This window comes from Symphodus melops (assembly GCF_947650265.1).
Source record: "Symphodus melops genome assembly, chromosome: 19".
Taxonomy (NCBI): Eukaryota; Metazoa; Chordata; class Actinopteri; order Labriformes; family Labridae; genus Symphodus; species Symphodus melops.
Genome location: NC_136709.1, coordinates 3308544 through 3326127, shown reverse-complemented (window position 1 = coordinate 3326127; position 17584 = coordinate 3308544). Strand labels below are relative to the sequence as shown.

The window sequence follows — 17584 nt, the reverse complement described above, 5'->3', positions numbered from 1 at the left end:
TTGAGTAAAACGACATCAAATTGTCTGCAAAATATTTGTTTTGCAAAATGTGACTAACATTAGTAGTGCTAGAACCGCCAGGACTCTGTCCTCTGCAGGTTCATATCCACATGTGCTATACATGCTTTAAACATCGCTTCAATAAATGTTCCATAAAATCTTTTGAAAAACTAAAACAAGAAAACGTAAACACAGGAACACAAACTACAAACCCACATTCATCTGTCCATCTGTCGGGGAGATAATAAATCTACTTCTCATGCTTTATCTTGAACCATGCTGATGAGTGTGTTGAGAGTGACTTAGAGGACTGAAACAGATTTAGCTAGGAGACGGGTTTGTTTTGATGGACAAATTTAAAATGACACAATAAATAGAAAATGATATCTGTTCATGAAGAACAAAACGCCGAGCAGCCCTCGTGCTTATTTATGTTGAGATTTGAGAACACGGGCTGAATCTTTTAGTTAGAAATTGTCGAGCAAAAGCGATAAAACAGAGATGAAGTTGGGAAAGGAAACTGGGGTGGTGGAGGAATGCCAGTGTAATGCCATCCAGAAGACTTTTCACTTTCTCCTTATGCAATTTCCCCACTCTTCTTCTTCCGTCACTCAAGCCATTAAAACTTGATCCAACACCACATCCGCATCACATGGTTTCTATTCACAACCACAACAACACCCAAGAAACACCCAGTCCCTGTCTCAGTCTTCCAAAACAACACTGATCCTGCTTTTTTACTTCACTGAATAAAAACCTCTCTTGATGCGCCCCGGTCCTCCTTCAGCAGCGTGCGCCGGTCGGGGGATTCACATAAACCAAAGCTAATATTGTTACACCTGCAGCTAGAGAGGGCTATAATACAAACCTAAGGCCTTCTTCTTTCACATTTCCTCCAGAACTGCCAATCCAATAACGTTACAAATGCTTAAAAAGCTGTGAGATTCATTCTGCAGACTGACTGATCAGCCCCGTCAATCAGTTGACTCTTCGAGGTTCTCAAATGTGCTGACGAAATAAGCTAACCGAGATCTGGTGATGGACACTTTTTACACTTTAATTCAGATCTCACTCGCTCGCCCCACATGCGTGCCTGTCCGTTCGATTAAACTGGATGGGTCAGCGTTTACACCCAGCGGGAAGCATCATAGTTTTCCCAGTTAAAGGGGTTAACTCAACGTTCTCCCTAATTTTGGAAGTAGCTCTTATCCGCTTGGTGTTTTGCAACACTATGATGACATTTTTGTAATTTGCTGCTACTTCCACATGTGTCATATTTGCAGGTTTTAACCGGCAAATTGAATCCACTGCTAAACTCATACGCACGCTGTCATTGGCTGGAAACACACCAGCTCACCGCCCAAAAACATCCCATGTCAACAAACAAACAAAACATGAAAAAAGTCTCTTTACCACCTCACATGTATGGAGGTCGAGAAGTGATGATTAAACAGCATCACTTTTGTATAAGTCTATAATTTATGGTTTAAGGAAAAACAAAAACCTACTAACTATCTTTAAGCACAAATGCCATTCATGACCTCGGTAGATTTATTTGCATGACAAAAAGGGATTCAGATCATGTAACAAGTCTGGGAGATATTTAAAGTATTTCTCTGCACCATATGGAAAAAGTGGGGGGAGAGATAGGATGCAATAAAACATGAGAGTGAAGTCAGAGCAGTGTGGGAGAACCTTAAATATCCGCTTCTGTCATTTAGACTGCATGTTCGCTTCAGGCTAAATGCATTGAGACAGAGATGAGTGGCTGACAATGAAAAGTGGTGAAAAGAGGTGAACGAGTAAAGAATAAAAGGAAGTGTACGCGGCGCTGAGAGAGTTTGAAAGGAAAAAGCAGGACATAAAGGAGGTAAGTGAGTGGGTAGGTGTGAGTGACTGACAGGGGAGTGGGAGTGGGTGTGTGTCTTTGTGACGCTGATTGAGAATGTGTGAGGCCGCCCAAAAGGAGAAATATGTGTGGTCCAACAATGACATCCTTTCACGTGCATGTGTGTCTATGAAGTGGCATTTCAGGGGAGGATGTGAATGTCTTTACCTCGTGTAAAGTTCTACAGAACTGACAGGGAGGGTCCATCTAGCAGACTGCTGACACACACACACACACACTGACACAGGGAGAGACTAACAGTGTATATATATCCTGCAGCGGTCTCTGGGCGAGACAGGAAAGCAGAGGAAAGACAGGCAAGATGGCAGGAAGTCATATGAGGCCTCTAGGGGACCCAAAGGAAGCTGTAGCTGCCATTAATGACCCAAACCAGATTCACTGAGATTGTGTGTGCATGGTTGTGTATGTGTGTGCGACAACTTGCATACCTATCTTACACTGGTTGACATTCACCAACAAAAAAGTGTACATTCAAGAGGAGAAGGTTTCAGACTAACTTTAAAAACATGTTAAATAGTTCATAAAGTATGAAGAAGTTTACACTCCTACATTGATAAATGACCGTGAACAGTAACCTGAGAGCCCACTGTTGAAGTGAAAACTTGTTTAATTTAAGGTTGTTAACATTGTTGATATTTTGACGAAAGCGAGAGCGAGAGCGAGAGCGAGAGCGAGAGAGAGAGAGAGAGAGAGAGAGAGAGAGAGAGAGAGAGAGAGAGAGAGAGAGAGAGAGAGAGAGAGAGAGAGAGAAGCAGTCGTCCCTCATATTCTCATATTCACTCTTTGTTTCTGAAGTTTTTGATTTTGGCATCTCATTAAGTTGCACTGGGTTGGGTATCATTTTCTTACAAAGAGACAGAGAGCAGTGTACGAAACAGTGGAGGACACACTGTCAGAATTCATTTGAACTGTGATCATAAAATATGATAAATGACCCAATTGTGTGTGCAGAGAAGTTCCATTTTTTTTGTAATGGTTTTAAAAGAGTGATCAAAATTATCTGTTGTTTGTATTATCTAATCCAAGTTTTAAAATTCTGGTATCATGACAACTCAAAGTGTTGTTCGAACCAGGCACTTCATCTTGAGTTCTTCTCATATAGACCGGCTCTGAATCATTGACCACAACTTAGAAAAAGGTCAGCCTATTTTTTTATTCTTATGATCTGGTCAGAATGGGTTTAACCGCCAGTTACAAAATCACCACATCACACACACCCACACTGGGCTCACACCACTTTGTGACATTTATATGAGTCATAATATCCTCTTTGATGAGTCAGGGTCAGTAGCTACTTCTGAACCCACCGCCCCTCCACAAGTCCAAACAAGGCTTCATCACCTCCATGACAAGGTTATCTCAGGACAGCAAGAGACAGCCGCAGCACAGAGGTAAGAAGCATCAGTTAGACGACTAAAAAAAAAAGGAAGAGGAAGGAGGGAGGGAAATCGAAAGGAAAGATGGGGCATCCCAGGGCGTACACTGTGGAGGAAACACACTCCCAATGGCTCAGAGGGTGGAGAACATTTCCATTCTTTCTTGTTACGCAACACATTTTTGGTTCACGTCCGGCTTACTGGAAGGAACATTAGGGGAGGATTTATGTTTTAAAAGAGTGCAGATCTCCTGGAAACACAGGTTTTAGGTTTATGAATGAGAAATTCAAATCACACTATTTCTACTTTAGGAACACAGTTTAAATACTGCAACAAAAAAAGAGAGATTAAATTAAACCTGTAAAAGGAGAAGAGTATCTTAAAATATAGCACACCATGCACTGATTTTATGTGTTTGCCCTGTTTTGCAACCAAGGACTTTATGATGACTGCATCTGGTGACTTCTTCTTTTTCTGTTTTAAATAGGGAAACTAACTTCCTTCAAAGCTGGTTGAATACAACTTTAAATGTATAAAATGTCAACTCGTGAAACATATTTATTAAAAAAAACTCACAAACAGCCAAAATCAAGAACAGTTTTCTTAACATGGCTAAACATGTGATCTCAGCGTTCAGGTTTGTGGCTAACGTTAGCAGGCCTTCAGCCCCCCTTGCAGGTTCCCGTCCACAAACCTTTGCTGGTTACACATTGCAACTGTCGAGTTTAGCTCTATGTTATAGATCAAATACTACTATATGAGATGCCATCTGTCCATTGTGATGGTTAACAAGCAGGTAGTACAGTACCACTGCAGTATGTACTGTATGTACGACAGAAGCCACTGACTGGAACTACAGTCCTCTCAAGTGGCAGGCAGCAGCATTACAGCTTAGACACAACATTTGTCCGGCATTACGAGCAGGAATGAGTGGAAATTAATAATTAAACCTGCTCGTAATTCTGTTTACCACTACCGGGCATTTAAAAGATTATCTGGCTTATTACACATAATGATAGCTCATAGTTGCATTGGGTGAAATCAAAAACAAAACTGTACTAGCATTACATGTAACAATTGAAATCGAAAAATATAACAAATTCTTCTCATATTTTGTAGTGGTGAATTACATTAGTAGATAAATGAAATGCATGTTTTTCTTTATCTCATTGGATTTTCCTTGACTCCTGGTATCTTTTCAAAAAGCATCAAAATCTACATCAGGACAAAATCTACATCAGGAGAAATCATGTATCATCTCTAATATGGACGCTATCAGAAGCCGTGGCACACAGAGGCAGCGCCTGACACTGGACAGCTGGACCATTTCCCAGAGTGGTCGGATTAAAACTGGCCCAAATTACGAGAGAGACAGAGACAGAGGGAGAGAGAGACAGAGGGAGAGAGAGACAGAGGGAGAGAGAGAAAGAGAGAGTGAGAGAGAGAGAGAATGGGGCTCACACATGGGGACAGAAACAAACAGACAAAATAGATCGAAAAAGAGGGCAGAGAGAAAAGCAGAGAGAACACACACTAATCTGATGTCGGCCAGCTCCGTGCCAGATGTTGGCCTATAAGACCTGATCAGTTTGGAAAATGTGTCCCATCAAAGAGTACAACAGACACTGGATTGTAACACCTCACATGTATTTAGTGTGTTTGCCTGTTAGATTCTTCATGCCTGTTTGTTTTAGAAAGTTTGACACCTCTGTTGATCATGTTGCCTCATTTGTATACTGTACTTGGTTTGTGAAGTTTGAAGCCAGGGCTCTTCTCAACTCATGATTCAAAATGTAAGAATTTAGGAAACAGCACTTCGGGAAACCTATAGGAAAAATAAATAATGCCAGCAACAAGTTTATTTATTTATTTTGTTTGTCTTTTACAGCCACAATCTTAATCAAACATGAATTAAATTCTACTCCACTGCAGATTGTCCACCCTGAATGTTTCTTAATGACTTGCCTAATTTCTTCTTCCCTGTCTGCTGTTCTCTTTAGTTTAAGTCTGCCGGCGCTCAGTGTATTTGGGTTAAGGCACTTGTAAATGTGACGACACATTGTGACCATATGCCACTGTCCACAGCTAACGCTTTGTGCTCAGTGCCATCAGCTGTAACTTGTAAATGGCATTCAAGCTGTCCCCGAACAACCCCACACTTTGGTTCCTTTGTCGAGAAATGATTACTGTCCTCTTGGTTACTAAATAGCCAGTATGAAATGCCCATTAAAATGATTTATAAGGGCATCTTCTTAATTACTTGAAACATGACAGCATTTTAGCATTGATTACAAAGTGTTATTAGTATGGAATTGCCTCGACAGACATAAATAAAGCTTTCACTGTACTTGAAAGTGCTGCCAAACTTCACACATGGCCTAGATATCAACTATGCATGCAAGCCTTGAAAGCCTGATTGAAAATCACTGTTTAAAAATGCACCCAGATTCATAAAGACAGAACCAAGAGCTGTGGCACATTTTCTACGTGGACATTCTGCAGCCAGCTGCAAGTGCACTTTAATTGATATGGTCAATTAGCTTCTCTGATGTGGTATTTTCTTCATGTGTTCAAATCAGAGACAATTACTCCCAGGCTCATTTGCATGAGTTCGTCAAGGTCGTTACTGGCACAGAATGCTTTCATATGGCTTTACAGCAGACATGGAGACAGATTTATTCTCCAGGCTCAGGAACGTTGTTGAGCACTTGCCAGGGGATTATTAACATGACGGAATCAAGGATGGACACCACACTCTTATTCCTCCTAACTTGTTTTGTAAGCTCCATATTGGATTGCCTGACGGGCACATTCAACAGGAGTGTGTGCGCACCTCATATCGTTCACAACGCACACTCCGAAACTGATTGCAACCTTCCTCCAATACTTGTGTACCGCAGGCTCCAACAACACACCATGTTTATTTTTACGCAGCACACTGCAGAAATGCATCAAGAAGGAACAGAAGGAACCAGGCATGACTCAGACAAGGAATGGCATCGAGCATCTGTTTGAATGTCAAAATAAAACACCATGTAGCTTCCTCTCTCCATTCTACATCCCAATACTTTATTAACATTGTGTCAAAATAGACACCAAATGAACCTCTGAAAGGCAAAGTCTATGTTAATGTATTCGGTGATTCTTGTGAACCCTTGAGTGGAGCTGCACACGGCTGAACGCAGCAGTGCCTTCACGTCAGATACAGGCCAAGTGGGTAAGAGCTTGCGCAAATCAGACGAAGCAAAATCAGGGCGGAGGATGGATGCTGTGCACAACAATGATGGTGTGGAATCTGATGGTAATTTAAGGAATCTGCAATTATTTTTCGGACTCATAGTTGAAGTTTGAGTTAATATATATCATCACTTACAGTCAGACCCACATCTTAAGATGGCAGATGGAGTTAGAGACATCGGTTGTTTGACTGGTTTGTTAATCCAGAAATTAGGCAACATAGGTCGTCATCGCCACCTTAGTTTCTATTTAACCTTCACAAATCAAGGTCAGGTCAAATAGAAATAAAGTGTTATAAAAACTCTCAAAGCAACAGTAATGGCCCAAGTTATAGCTGGATATTTGTGGCCAGAAAAACAACATTCGAAACTCTGGGGAGAAGTGATCTAAAGCCTTTTTTCTTCGAACAGCGTAAGCTGAGTGTGCACTGTTCAGCCTCTCGTCACAGAGGAAGACCCCATTATGGACATGAAGACACGTGGAGGTGGTTAACTCCTCCGTTTGGCCCAGATCTGTCGCTCCCACTCTAGAGGCTCCGCTGAGTCTCATTCTCCTCCTCAGGAAAAGGCTTTCATAACAATAATCCCTGTCTCCTGTTGCCTTGGAAACACACTGTGTTATGTCGTCCCTTTTTTCTATATTTTTTCCCCCTAGAGTGTTGCTCCTCATCTACTCACATAGGCTTTTAATGTCTTATCATTATGAGCATCGTGTCAGGACCGGGTGATGGCTGTTGTATTTCTGTATGTCTGATCGAATGCGTCAGCATGTCGACTACAGAATCAGTAAAACAGATGTGAAGGAAAAATAGATTGACCAGATGAGCATCCTTAGGTAGAGGCAGTTCATAAAAAGGTCATTCAATCAAAGCAGACATGACCTCAAACAGTCAGGGATGGAACGATGTCCAAAGGTCATTTTCAATTTCCTTGCTCGAATGTTTTAAGTTGAAGAAAAAACACATTTAGTCACACGTTCTGCAGATTTAAAAAAAAAAAAAAAACAGCATGATTTTTATTTGGTTTCGCCTTTTAAAAATAATCTGACATGGGGTGTTTCAGTGCCTTTGTGAAATTTGCAGACCAGACTTGCATGTCTTGTATCGTGCTGCGAGTGTGCTCTTAGCCCGTCTTAGCCTGAGGACAAACATTAGCAATGCACTTTTGGCTTTTCTGGTTATGTTGATAAAACAGCTGTGCAGAAGTTTGGGGAGAATTAGGGGAAAGACATTATGGATTTAAACATGCGGCCATTGCAACAAGTACTTTCCTCTTCACATGGGGCATTTATGCTACCATTTAAATTAATCCAGCACCTTTATTTGGTCACACAATAAAAAGGCTTAAGGTGCAGGACACATTCTGTTTGTTAACTATAAAAAGTAGCTTTAACATCAAAGCTTATGTCAGTTGTTTCTAAAGATGGAGGCTCTTGTCTCAGGCTGCTGTCAGACTTAGTTTGAGTTGTCTGACACCTTTACATTACAACTCTAAAGTTACTGTCTCTGTTTCAAAGGTCAGGTCAGGTATAGGTCCCCTATACAAACTGAAGATTAAAGAAATGAGTCATCAGTATTTGACGCTACATGACTGTGCTACACTTTGCTGATGTTGTTAACGTGAGTCAGTGTAAACCAGATGCTGCAAACTTTAAGCAGTTTCTTCTCTTGCCAGGATTTATTTCACCAGTATTAGTTTGCAGTTGCTTACTAACTTACAACCTTGGTGACAACATTAGTTTAACAGCACTTTGCTGGATCAAAAAAAAGAGACAATCCCCAAAGAAAAAAGAAAACCTCATCCTCCTGATATGCTCGAGCTCACCCAACCTGGCAAAGACGTGCTGCAGGTGTATCCTTAAAAGATCAATTGTGCATACCTTGCATGTTCAGTAGAGCCATAGGCTTTTGAAAATATGCTGAACTGTTGATGAGGCAGAATTGTTTTTGGAGCACTTGAGGTTGTTGAGTCTGAGCTTGACTGCTGCATGTTCAATGCCCAGGAGGGGTAAAGCATGTCAAAAATAAAATAATGATACATCTAGATATGAAGTAAAGTTAAGATGGGCCAGACCGCCCATACAAATCATCTCAACGACAAAACATTGATGCTTGAGAGTGAAACATCGGATGTACAACAAGCATTTGAAAAATAATCTTTTCACAACATGTGGATGGAACAGGAGCCAAAGATGGAAAATGCCAAATCCTCTTTTTCTTGTAGATCGACAGCTCCATGTCAACGAAAAACAGATGTGCCTGCTCTTCAGCTGAGTCATCACTGTCAGATTCATTGCAAGCTTAGATATTTACTACAATGAAAGCTGTTTTAATTGCATCTTAGAAATAGAAAAAAATAGCTTTTCCAGATCTCTATTAAAAACCTGATTGATGCATCGATGATTATCTGGCTTCTTCAGTTCCAATAATCAACCTGTTGGTGCTTCGAGAAAAAAAAAAGCTTTAGTTATTACACTGCTCAAATGGCAGTTTTTCCATACAGTCAAAGGATATGGATTGGGGCAGTTATTTTGAATGCTGTAATCTTGATTTGTATCTTGTTTGTAATCAAGCCAATTCATACAGAGCAGCTCCTAGGGTTTAATGGCATTGCTTGTGTTTATAAAGGAGCCAGGACAGTAAATGTGCGGTCAAGTCAGGTTAATCAGCTGGAGAAATGGAGGAAAAAGACCACCAATGGGAAAACATCTGCTTTGATATCAGTGAATAATTTCCTATCACAAATGGAATTTCGCTTAATCTTCTGAATGAGTTTTGAAAGTTGGCAGAGTGATATATCCTGCAGGCGGTGAAGTTTAGCATTCCCCAAGACTGAGACTCCACAGTGCCAGAAGCAGTCCTGCAGTCATGGTGCTGAGTACACAGTTTGGAGAGGGAGATAGAGACTGAGGAAAAGAGAAATATCCGAGGTTGAGAGAGAGATCAACAGAAGGCGCTGAGATGGAGACAGACAGGACCAAAACAGACAAAGAGACAGGAACTGAGCAAACGTAGAAACAGAAAGAGCAAAGCTCTGTTCCTCCTGTAAAGACAGAACCAGATTGCATAGCAGCTGAGAGCCAGAGCAGACTCCTCCATCCTGACAGCTGTGCCCTGATCCCTCTCCACACCATGGGAACATGCCAACACAGCCACGCCAGTCTGCCAATGCTTAAGTCCTACATCTCCTGCCAACAAGTGTGAGCTGTGCATGAACGAGGGCGGTGGGAACGCGTCGCATGAAGGTGGTCTACAAGCAGTGGAAAAGGATGAGCTTCTGAATTTGTGGATTGTGGGGTTTGGGTGTGGTCTCATTCAACCATCAAGACACTCTCCACATGATCTGATCCCTGCCAAGTCCCGTCCATAATCCAGTTAGGTTCAGATAATTAACAACACACAAATGGAGGGAAAGAAGAGAAATGGATTGCCTGGCAAGGGATAAAAGAAAACTATATAGTATATAATATTTTTCTCCCACTGTACAGCTAGCAATTATATCATTGAGAAAGCGAGATATCCCACAATTCTGTCTGCGTTTTGGCATTGCATAAATCATTGGGTCCAAATTATGTCCAGGAGTAAAATTGAGTTATTTTGCAGGGCCATTCAGGGCCGAGTTGATCGCTAAGTTGATTGAATAGCATGGCCAAACTCCAGGGTTTAAATTAAAGACACCTCATTACCTCCACTCCAAGGTCTATTAAACTAGCTTGCCCATCTACGGAGATCAGTCCGTCTTTACTCACCACTAGTTCAGAGAAACGTGCGTGCAGCTCCTCCGCGGGAGGCATGGGGGCGCTGAACTCCAGCAGCTGCAGGGGAACGCTGTCTTTGAGGTTGATCTCCGGGGGCTCGCTGCTCCCGAAGCAGCACAAGAAGCCCAGGCCTGGCCGCGTCCTCTTCCTGGGGGGCATGGTGGCTGCTGCTGTGACACAGGTGGCAGTGATGATGCTGGACCAGGAAGGTAGAGGAGGGGGCCAGGGGCAGGGAGGGGGAGTGGAGAGGAGAGCGAGGCCGCTATCTAGGGGGCATGATCTAGAAGAAAGAAAAGAAAGAGGGAAACAAGGTTATAGAGACATTGATGATGCACGCTGGTCTCTTTGTCGTCCCAAGTGTCACTGGGAATTACGTTCAATTGCGCCAGAGTGAATAATTCAAGTTATTTACAAAGACGACGGAGCAAAGCAAAGATTCTGTTATCATAAGGGCTTCACAGCTGTCTACACAAGCAGTATCTACTCAATGTCAATGATTCAGAAATGATTTGAAATGCATAAAAAAGTAGAGATGTGTTTTTACTATACGCTGCATGAATCATGGAGGTCTTAGTGACGTCATACATTGGGGTCTAGAGAAGTGTTCTGGAGCTGAACGATTGAGGTTGCAATATTGGAAATGATGACTCAATCTAACCCTCTGACAGTGCAGTAGTCAAGTTGAGGCAGCGTTTAGTCTCCTGGAAAAAGCTACAATTCACCCGGCTGTTGGTCAAATCACGCACGCCCCTGATTATGTAAAATTACAGTATGTAAAACTCCCACCATCACTTCTGCATTCGCTTCATTCTGCAATACAAGAGGTTTCCACTTTTTTTCAAAACTAGCCTGGAGACATGAGATTCATCAATCTCCATAATCAAACTCGCTCATGACATTCAAAAGTATAATCATGAAAAAATATCATCACAAAGAGGGAGCAGCAAGTCAAGTCTTTTTCAATACAGTATTGGGTATGGCTCTCTTTCATTGACTAGTAGCTTCCACTCCACCACCACAAAAAACAAATGGTCAGTAAGCATTCTAGTAATCCGACCACAAACCAAAGTCTGCATCCCGGAGGCCTTCACCTTCTCCGGTACCTTTTATAAGTATGGTCAAAAGGATAGAGGGGCAGCAGGGGAGCCATGATATCTGCATCTTTACATCAGCTGCTCTTCAACCCCCTCACAAAGAGAGCTCTTGTCCATGATGTACAATGGAGCCTGTGCAGAGTGTGTGTCTGTTTGTGTGTTTTTTTGCAGAATCAGATCCCCCAGATGCCCCAGCAGTGCCCTCACTCCGTCAATGGAGCGTACAATGTGTGTGTGCGTGTGTGTGTAGGTGTGTGTCTGTGTGTATTCAACAGGAGAAGAGGACTGAATAGGCCGAGACACCCTGGAGGATTTCCTCAATGCCACCAAAAGGAAATGGGTGGTCTTCACTGTATGAATGATACACTCTTTACACCATATTATGTCCTATCAGCCACACACTCACTTGCACAATGTGAGCTTACACCAACAGCAGCTCACAAAGCTCTTCTTTATGCACCAGTTTACTGCATTTGTGAATGAATGGACCTCGAGCTTGTCATGCAAAATATCAGTGACATTCAGATTTACATGATCATTTTATACAGGAAGCAACCTTTGTAACCTTTGTTCTATAAATAGACAAAGAAGTTGATTTCAAGTAAACTGAAGAAAAGCAGCTTTAAAGAAGCAAATCCCTCTCTTCCACTCTGAATGTTGTGCTTTTATTGACTCCTTTTACGTAACTAAACACGCATTAAGTAATGCCTGGAGCTTTGCACAGGCCTGTTAAATATAGCAGTGAAAGTTTATGATTCGAATTTCTACAAAAAGCCTCAATCTACATCTCAGCTGAGCGCGAATCTCCGCCATCGCTCTCTTTAACGTTTGTTCAGCCTTGAGTTCTTACTGCACCGTCTATAAATAGCCGGATGGTAAATTCTTTATGAATGCGCTGAGCCTTCAACGGGAGCTTAAAGGAAGGGGAGAAAAAAAAGAAAAGAGGAAAAAACACAGCATTTCCATTTTGCTCTTTTCGTCTTTTGCTCATTTGCTTTTTTTTTCCGCCTCCTTCAATCTGACATCTTTCTATAGGAGGAGGAAGAAGAGCTGTGCATAACTACATGTGAACTGGATCTGAGGCTCTTTAAACTAATAAATGAAATAAAAAACAGTGAGGTCTCTACAACCATGTTTTCTATCATGTACTCTATCTTATAACGATTATTGAAATATACGGACTGTTTCATGGTCATTGCATCAGTGTGCAGAATGTGTGGCATCTTGTATACGTGTGTCTGTTGGTGAGGTAAATTTGATACTGCAACTAGTGTGTGAGTGTGTGTGTTTGTGTGTGTCATGACAGCAGACGTGACGATCCCCGTACACCCCCCTGTGAGGGTAGACCAACCTGCTATGTGAAACCACAGCACAAGTGACCTGCTGCTGACCATTAATTCACGACTGCTCCCATTCCCTTTGCTTAGTGTAAGCGTGTATCTGGTTACCTTTAGAGTAATGTCTCTCCATGTACACTGCTCTCTGCAGGTTAAAAATACGATCTGGATTATCTTTTGTGTTTGCAGATGTTGTAGCTTCATGGCACACACACGGACAGTGTTAGCCTTGACCCTGGACAAGCTAAAGCTAACATTAGGCTTCAGAAGTCCTCAGGAATGGAGACACTTGACTGAATCTTTGCCTCAATGTTAAATTAGATCTACAGGACAAACAGAGGATATTTTGTGTTTGTCTGTGATCACTAATTTGTGAAGAAAAACTTCAACTTTCACTCCTTGAAACGTCACTGCTTCAAATCGAGTTCTTTCAGATTTTCAGACTCAGTCGCTGATCATTTAAAATCAATTGTTGCATGTGCGTGTCATTGGCTTTGATCAAACCAGATGTGGCTAACCACAGCATGCTGCCCAAAACATGTTCTGTATGAACATATATGAGACTTTATGTCGAGTCAATGACAAACAGGAAGCAGTACTGCATCGGGAGATGATGAAAAATGTCGTCTTCAGGAAGATAAATCATTGAGATTTTTTTCCATACGTTTACACTTAAGGAGACTCCGCCTCAAACTATTAACAGTGATGGCTCTTCATCATTTTTATTGCCGTAAGATAAAGTGGGAGCCAGTGCCAAAACGTTATGGTGGTGAGTTAGTTATTGTTGCTGTGGACAGCTGGCGGAGCCTAATGGAAAAGAGGCCGCTCTACAGGGGTTTTAAAGCCATTCAGCATAAAACACGACCTAAACCTCCTGTCCAGTGTGTGTGTGTGTGTGTGTGTGTGTGTGTGTGTGTGTGTGTGTGTGTGTGTGTGTCTCTCTATCTTCACTTTCCCACTGAGCCCCACGTGCGGCCAGTCCTCACTCAACATCCCTTCTGTTGGCCGTCATCCAGCTCATGCCAAGGGAAAGTAGGCCAAGAAATCCAAATACACACGCTTATAGTATATACACAGAAATACTGTATATATTGTATATACAGGGAAATATGAGGAAGCAACTTCTATCATTCTCTGTCTCGTGGAGACAGCTGCCATACGCCCCGACAGCCCCTCTTATCTCCCAGCTTTTCTTTGCATCGCTCTCTCTCTCCCTCCCTCCCTCTCTGATTCGCTGTCATCTCCCATTATTCCTCTCTTTCAGGGTGAATGCAGTGACATTTACCTCCGTCAGCCCCCCTCTGACAGTAACATCTGTCATCTTTCTTTGCCACGCATCTCCTCCTACCAGATTTATCCCCCTATTTCTCTTCCTCTGTGCCTTCCTAAATCTGTGTGCTATCGCTTCCCTCGCTCGAGACACACTTTCATTCAGAGGTGCCCTGACTGGACGCAGGAATAAAAAGCCTGCCTCTGCCTAAAAAGGTAAAAAAAACAAAAAACAAAAAAAACAATGAAAAACTCTGAAGCACACGAAGTGATTTTACCTGATTTGTATAACCTTTAATATCACCAAGAAAGTAAAAGTGACTATTTACCTCGAAGCTGTTAAAAATACATAATGTTATACAATGCAAAATGTAAAAGTTATGTTTATGGTTCTTATCAACAGACAGTCGAGGACATGACACTGTCTTCAATGTAAAAATACATAGGCATTGTATGGGTGCTCAAATAATGTCAATATCATTTATACACTGCAGAGGTTGCTTGCAGCTTGAGGACCCGCCTTTTGTTGGCTCAGCATAAAATTATTTTTACAACTATTGTATTTAGGTTTAAAAATCTGGTATGTTGCAAACTCTATACAGTCTGCAGGATGCTTTGCTTGAAGCTGGTTTGTAGATGACTGCTAGAGTATGTTGGCTTTGACTTAAAGCTAAAATTGGAGCAATGGTTAGCTCATCGACTTCAGACTTAGTGATTCTACAACTTCAGTTTCTGCTCAACGTCTAAGGCAGCAGCTGCAACTCCATCCGATCCACCCAGATTCACTTTACATGCTCTCTGCCACTTTTTAGTGCACGGCAAAGCAGGATGAAAGCATGACAGGGGCCCAGAAACTCAACATCTGCAGTGTGTTTTGAGGTAGACAATGCAGAGCAGCCCACCTAGTCAAACCAGTGGGTTAGTGTTAACGATTATGCTAAATGCTTATGGGCTATTAACATTGGCTGCAGCAGTACTTCCCATATTTTTTGACCCTCATGCATCACATAGGGCTTGAATTGAGATCTATAGATGCAAATCCTGCAACTGCAAATGTATCTGCACTATCTCCGCAGCCTCCCTACAAGCTGTCAATGCAGGATTATAAACTTCCAATTGTTATGCAGGAGTTTGAAATTCATAATAATGTTGAATACAGTACCATTTTTGTGCATTGATTTTTTGACTATTCTCCAAATTGCAATGAACTTGAGTCTCATTAAGGATCTTATTGTATCTCAATCAGAGCACAAATCTGCTACAATTCACCCGGCATTCATTTAAAGATATTTCTCAGCTTACAGAACACTTCTTTCATTTTCTCTGTGTTCCACTTTTGCTGCTTCTCTAAATTGTATAATACTTGTTCTTTTCTCTCTGTCATTCCCTCTCCCTCCAGTCTCTTTTTCGTGTCAGTGACTTGTCACACATCCAGCGCTCTTTTAGACATGGAAAACTGCACAAACACACACACACACAGACACACACAGACTTCCTCACTTGTCCCTGCTCAACAAAGGGAAACAGATGTATGTTCAGTTTTGATATAAGTCGCAGGAAAAGGAAACAATCACAGAAAGAGTAAAAGCCTGGTGCTAATTAGAAGCATCTGTGTCACAATGGGAGACGCACAAGAGATTTGACAAACTGTTATCACAGAAAAAAAAAAAAATTCTGCTTACACACACGCAGGCACATGGGTTAAAAGCATGAAAACACACCCATTTTTATGAATTTGCTGCTTACATACTCCTGCAACAAATTTGTAGTATCGTCTGTGCACAGCCGTGAAGTCACATGCACTCGTGCTTTGAAATTCAGACACACCCACTGCAGACTCACATGTAAGCAAGAGACACAGCATTAGCATACTCGCACACACACAGAGCCCTGAAGCAGAGAGAGGAGCCTGATGGCTGCTCGCTGTGTTGGAGGAGTCTGGAGAGCAGCCGAGCACAGACAGAGAGAGAGAGAGAGAGAGAGAGAGAGAGAGAGAGAGAGATGAAGGAGGTGAGGGAGGGAGGCAAGGATAAAAGGGAGATACTGCTGCCACTTCTCATTCAGCCCACTACCTCATCGCCTCATCCACAGCGCCGGGAAGTAGGTCAGTGGAGGAGGAGGAAGAGGAGGAGGAGGAGGAAGAGGAGGAGAGAGAAGAGTTGCTTCTGCTGAGTGATTCTGTGTCTGTGTGCAAGCATGAGAAAAAGAGGTGTGCATCTATGCAGACATCAGTCCTCTCAAACATCTGTGCCAGAGTGATTGAAATTATCTCACCGACACCTGCCACACAACACAATATCTTCGAAGAGAATGCAAAAGTTGATACAAATCAAGAAACCCAGCACACAATCTAAAAAGCTGCATCATCCATCATCAACTTTCACTCTCTGCTCACTTTGCTTCTTTTTTCTTTTAAAGCTCAACTCCGGCATGCTCCTGCATTAAAATGCTTCTCACCTACTCAACTTCTCCCCTTTCATCTCCACCCTCATCCTCCTGCTTTGTGTTCCTCCTCCACACCCCAGTGCCTCTACCTGCCGCTTACTTTCACTTTGAGGAAGTGCCCTTGTCATAGTCTGTGTGATGCGTTGATGGATGACTGGTAATACAGCTCCCACTTTTCACGTAACGCATTTCTACCTCTATGGAGGAAAGCAAAACAAGGGAAGCAAGTTGAGAAAACACACACGAGGCTGCAATGAAACCGTTGAAAACAAAAGGACAAGTAGGAGAGGCAAAGGCGCAGAAAAAAGAGCACAATTATTAGGAGGCACTGAATTAAAGATCAGAGGCAAGCCTGCAGCAAACACATTGTATCTGGGTCCCACAAATTAGGAACATCCCTCCAGGGAAATGGGTTGAGGAAGAGGGTACAGTCGAGCTTACGTAAGCACCAGACAGCAAAAAAAAAAAAAAAAAAAAAAGCCAAGAGATTGCCAAAAAACAATACCAGTCAGTGAGGGGAGCATAGATGTGACTGAGCCTTCACCAGGGTAGCAAAATAAAACAGCTGAAGGCGAAGGCATAATGTGACTAATTTCCATCCCGTTTAATATGAATGTTTTCATGCACAAAGTTAAAGTATCTATTACAGAGGGCCAGCCAAATTATCTTATACAGTATATGGAAGCCTAACAAGGACTGTGTCGAGACATTTTATATTACTCGGTTTTCATTTGATATTACTTTGGCCTCTAATAACGGATTCATTTCAATGGTTTTCGCGGGATCCAAGTATTGACTAATGATCACAGGAAAATTAATGTTGACAGGGTCTGGAGGGAGAAAAGGATGCTGAAGGCTTCTATGTTTATGCAACATCCAAAAGACTTTGCAAGGTGTCAGACTTTTCTGAAAAATTGGCTTTTGTTCAGCAAGGAAACACTTCCCTCGAGCAGGCAGAAAACCTCGAGCAGAACAAGGCTCGAGTTGAACAGCCATGCTGAAACTAAAGGACCCAGATTAGTTAGAAGAGCTATACAGAAGCAGTAATCCTGATATAAAAGGAGGTACAGTAAATGTCTTTAGTTAAAAAGAATGAAGGCCTACAGGTGCAGTAAAACGATTGAAACACAATCTGAAACAGAAACAGCTATAAACATGTTG

The 17584-nt window shown here is 42.1% G+C and overlaps 1 protein-coding gene across 3 annotated transcripts in view; it reads right to left on the bottom strand.

Moving 5' to 3' along the window:
* The window catches only part of daam2 (dishevelled associated activator of morphogenesis 2), a 117713-nt gene that overhangs the window by 66873 nt on the left and 33256 nt on the right, over positions 1 to 17584 (bottom strand). For all 3 annotated transcript variants that reach the window (XM_079369896.1, XM_079369898.1, XM_079369897.1), the window contains exon 2: positions 10270 to 10558. In XM_079369896.1, coding sequence (XP_079226022.1) covers positions 10270 to 10437 — 168 coding nt within the window. In that variant the 5' untranslated portion in view covers positions 10438 to 10558. The remainder of the gene's footprint in view (positions 1 to 10269; positions 10559 to 17584) is intronic.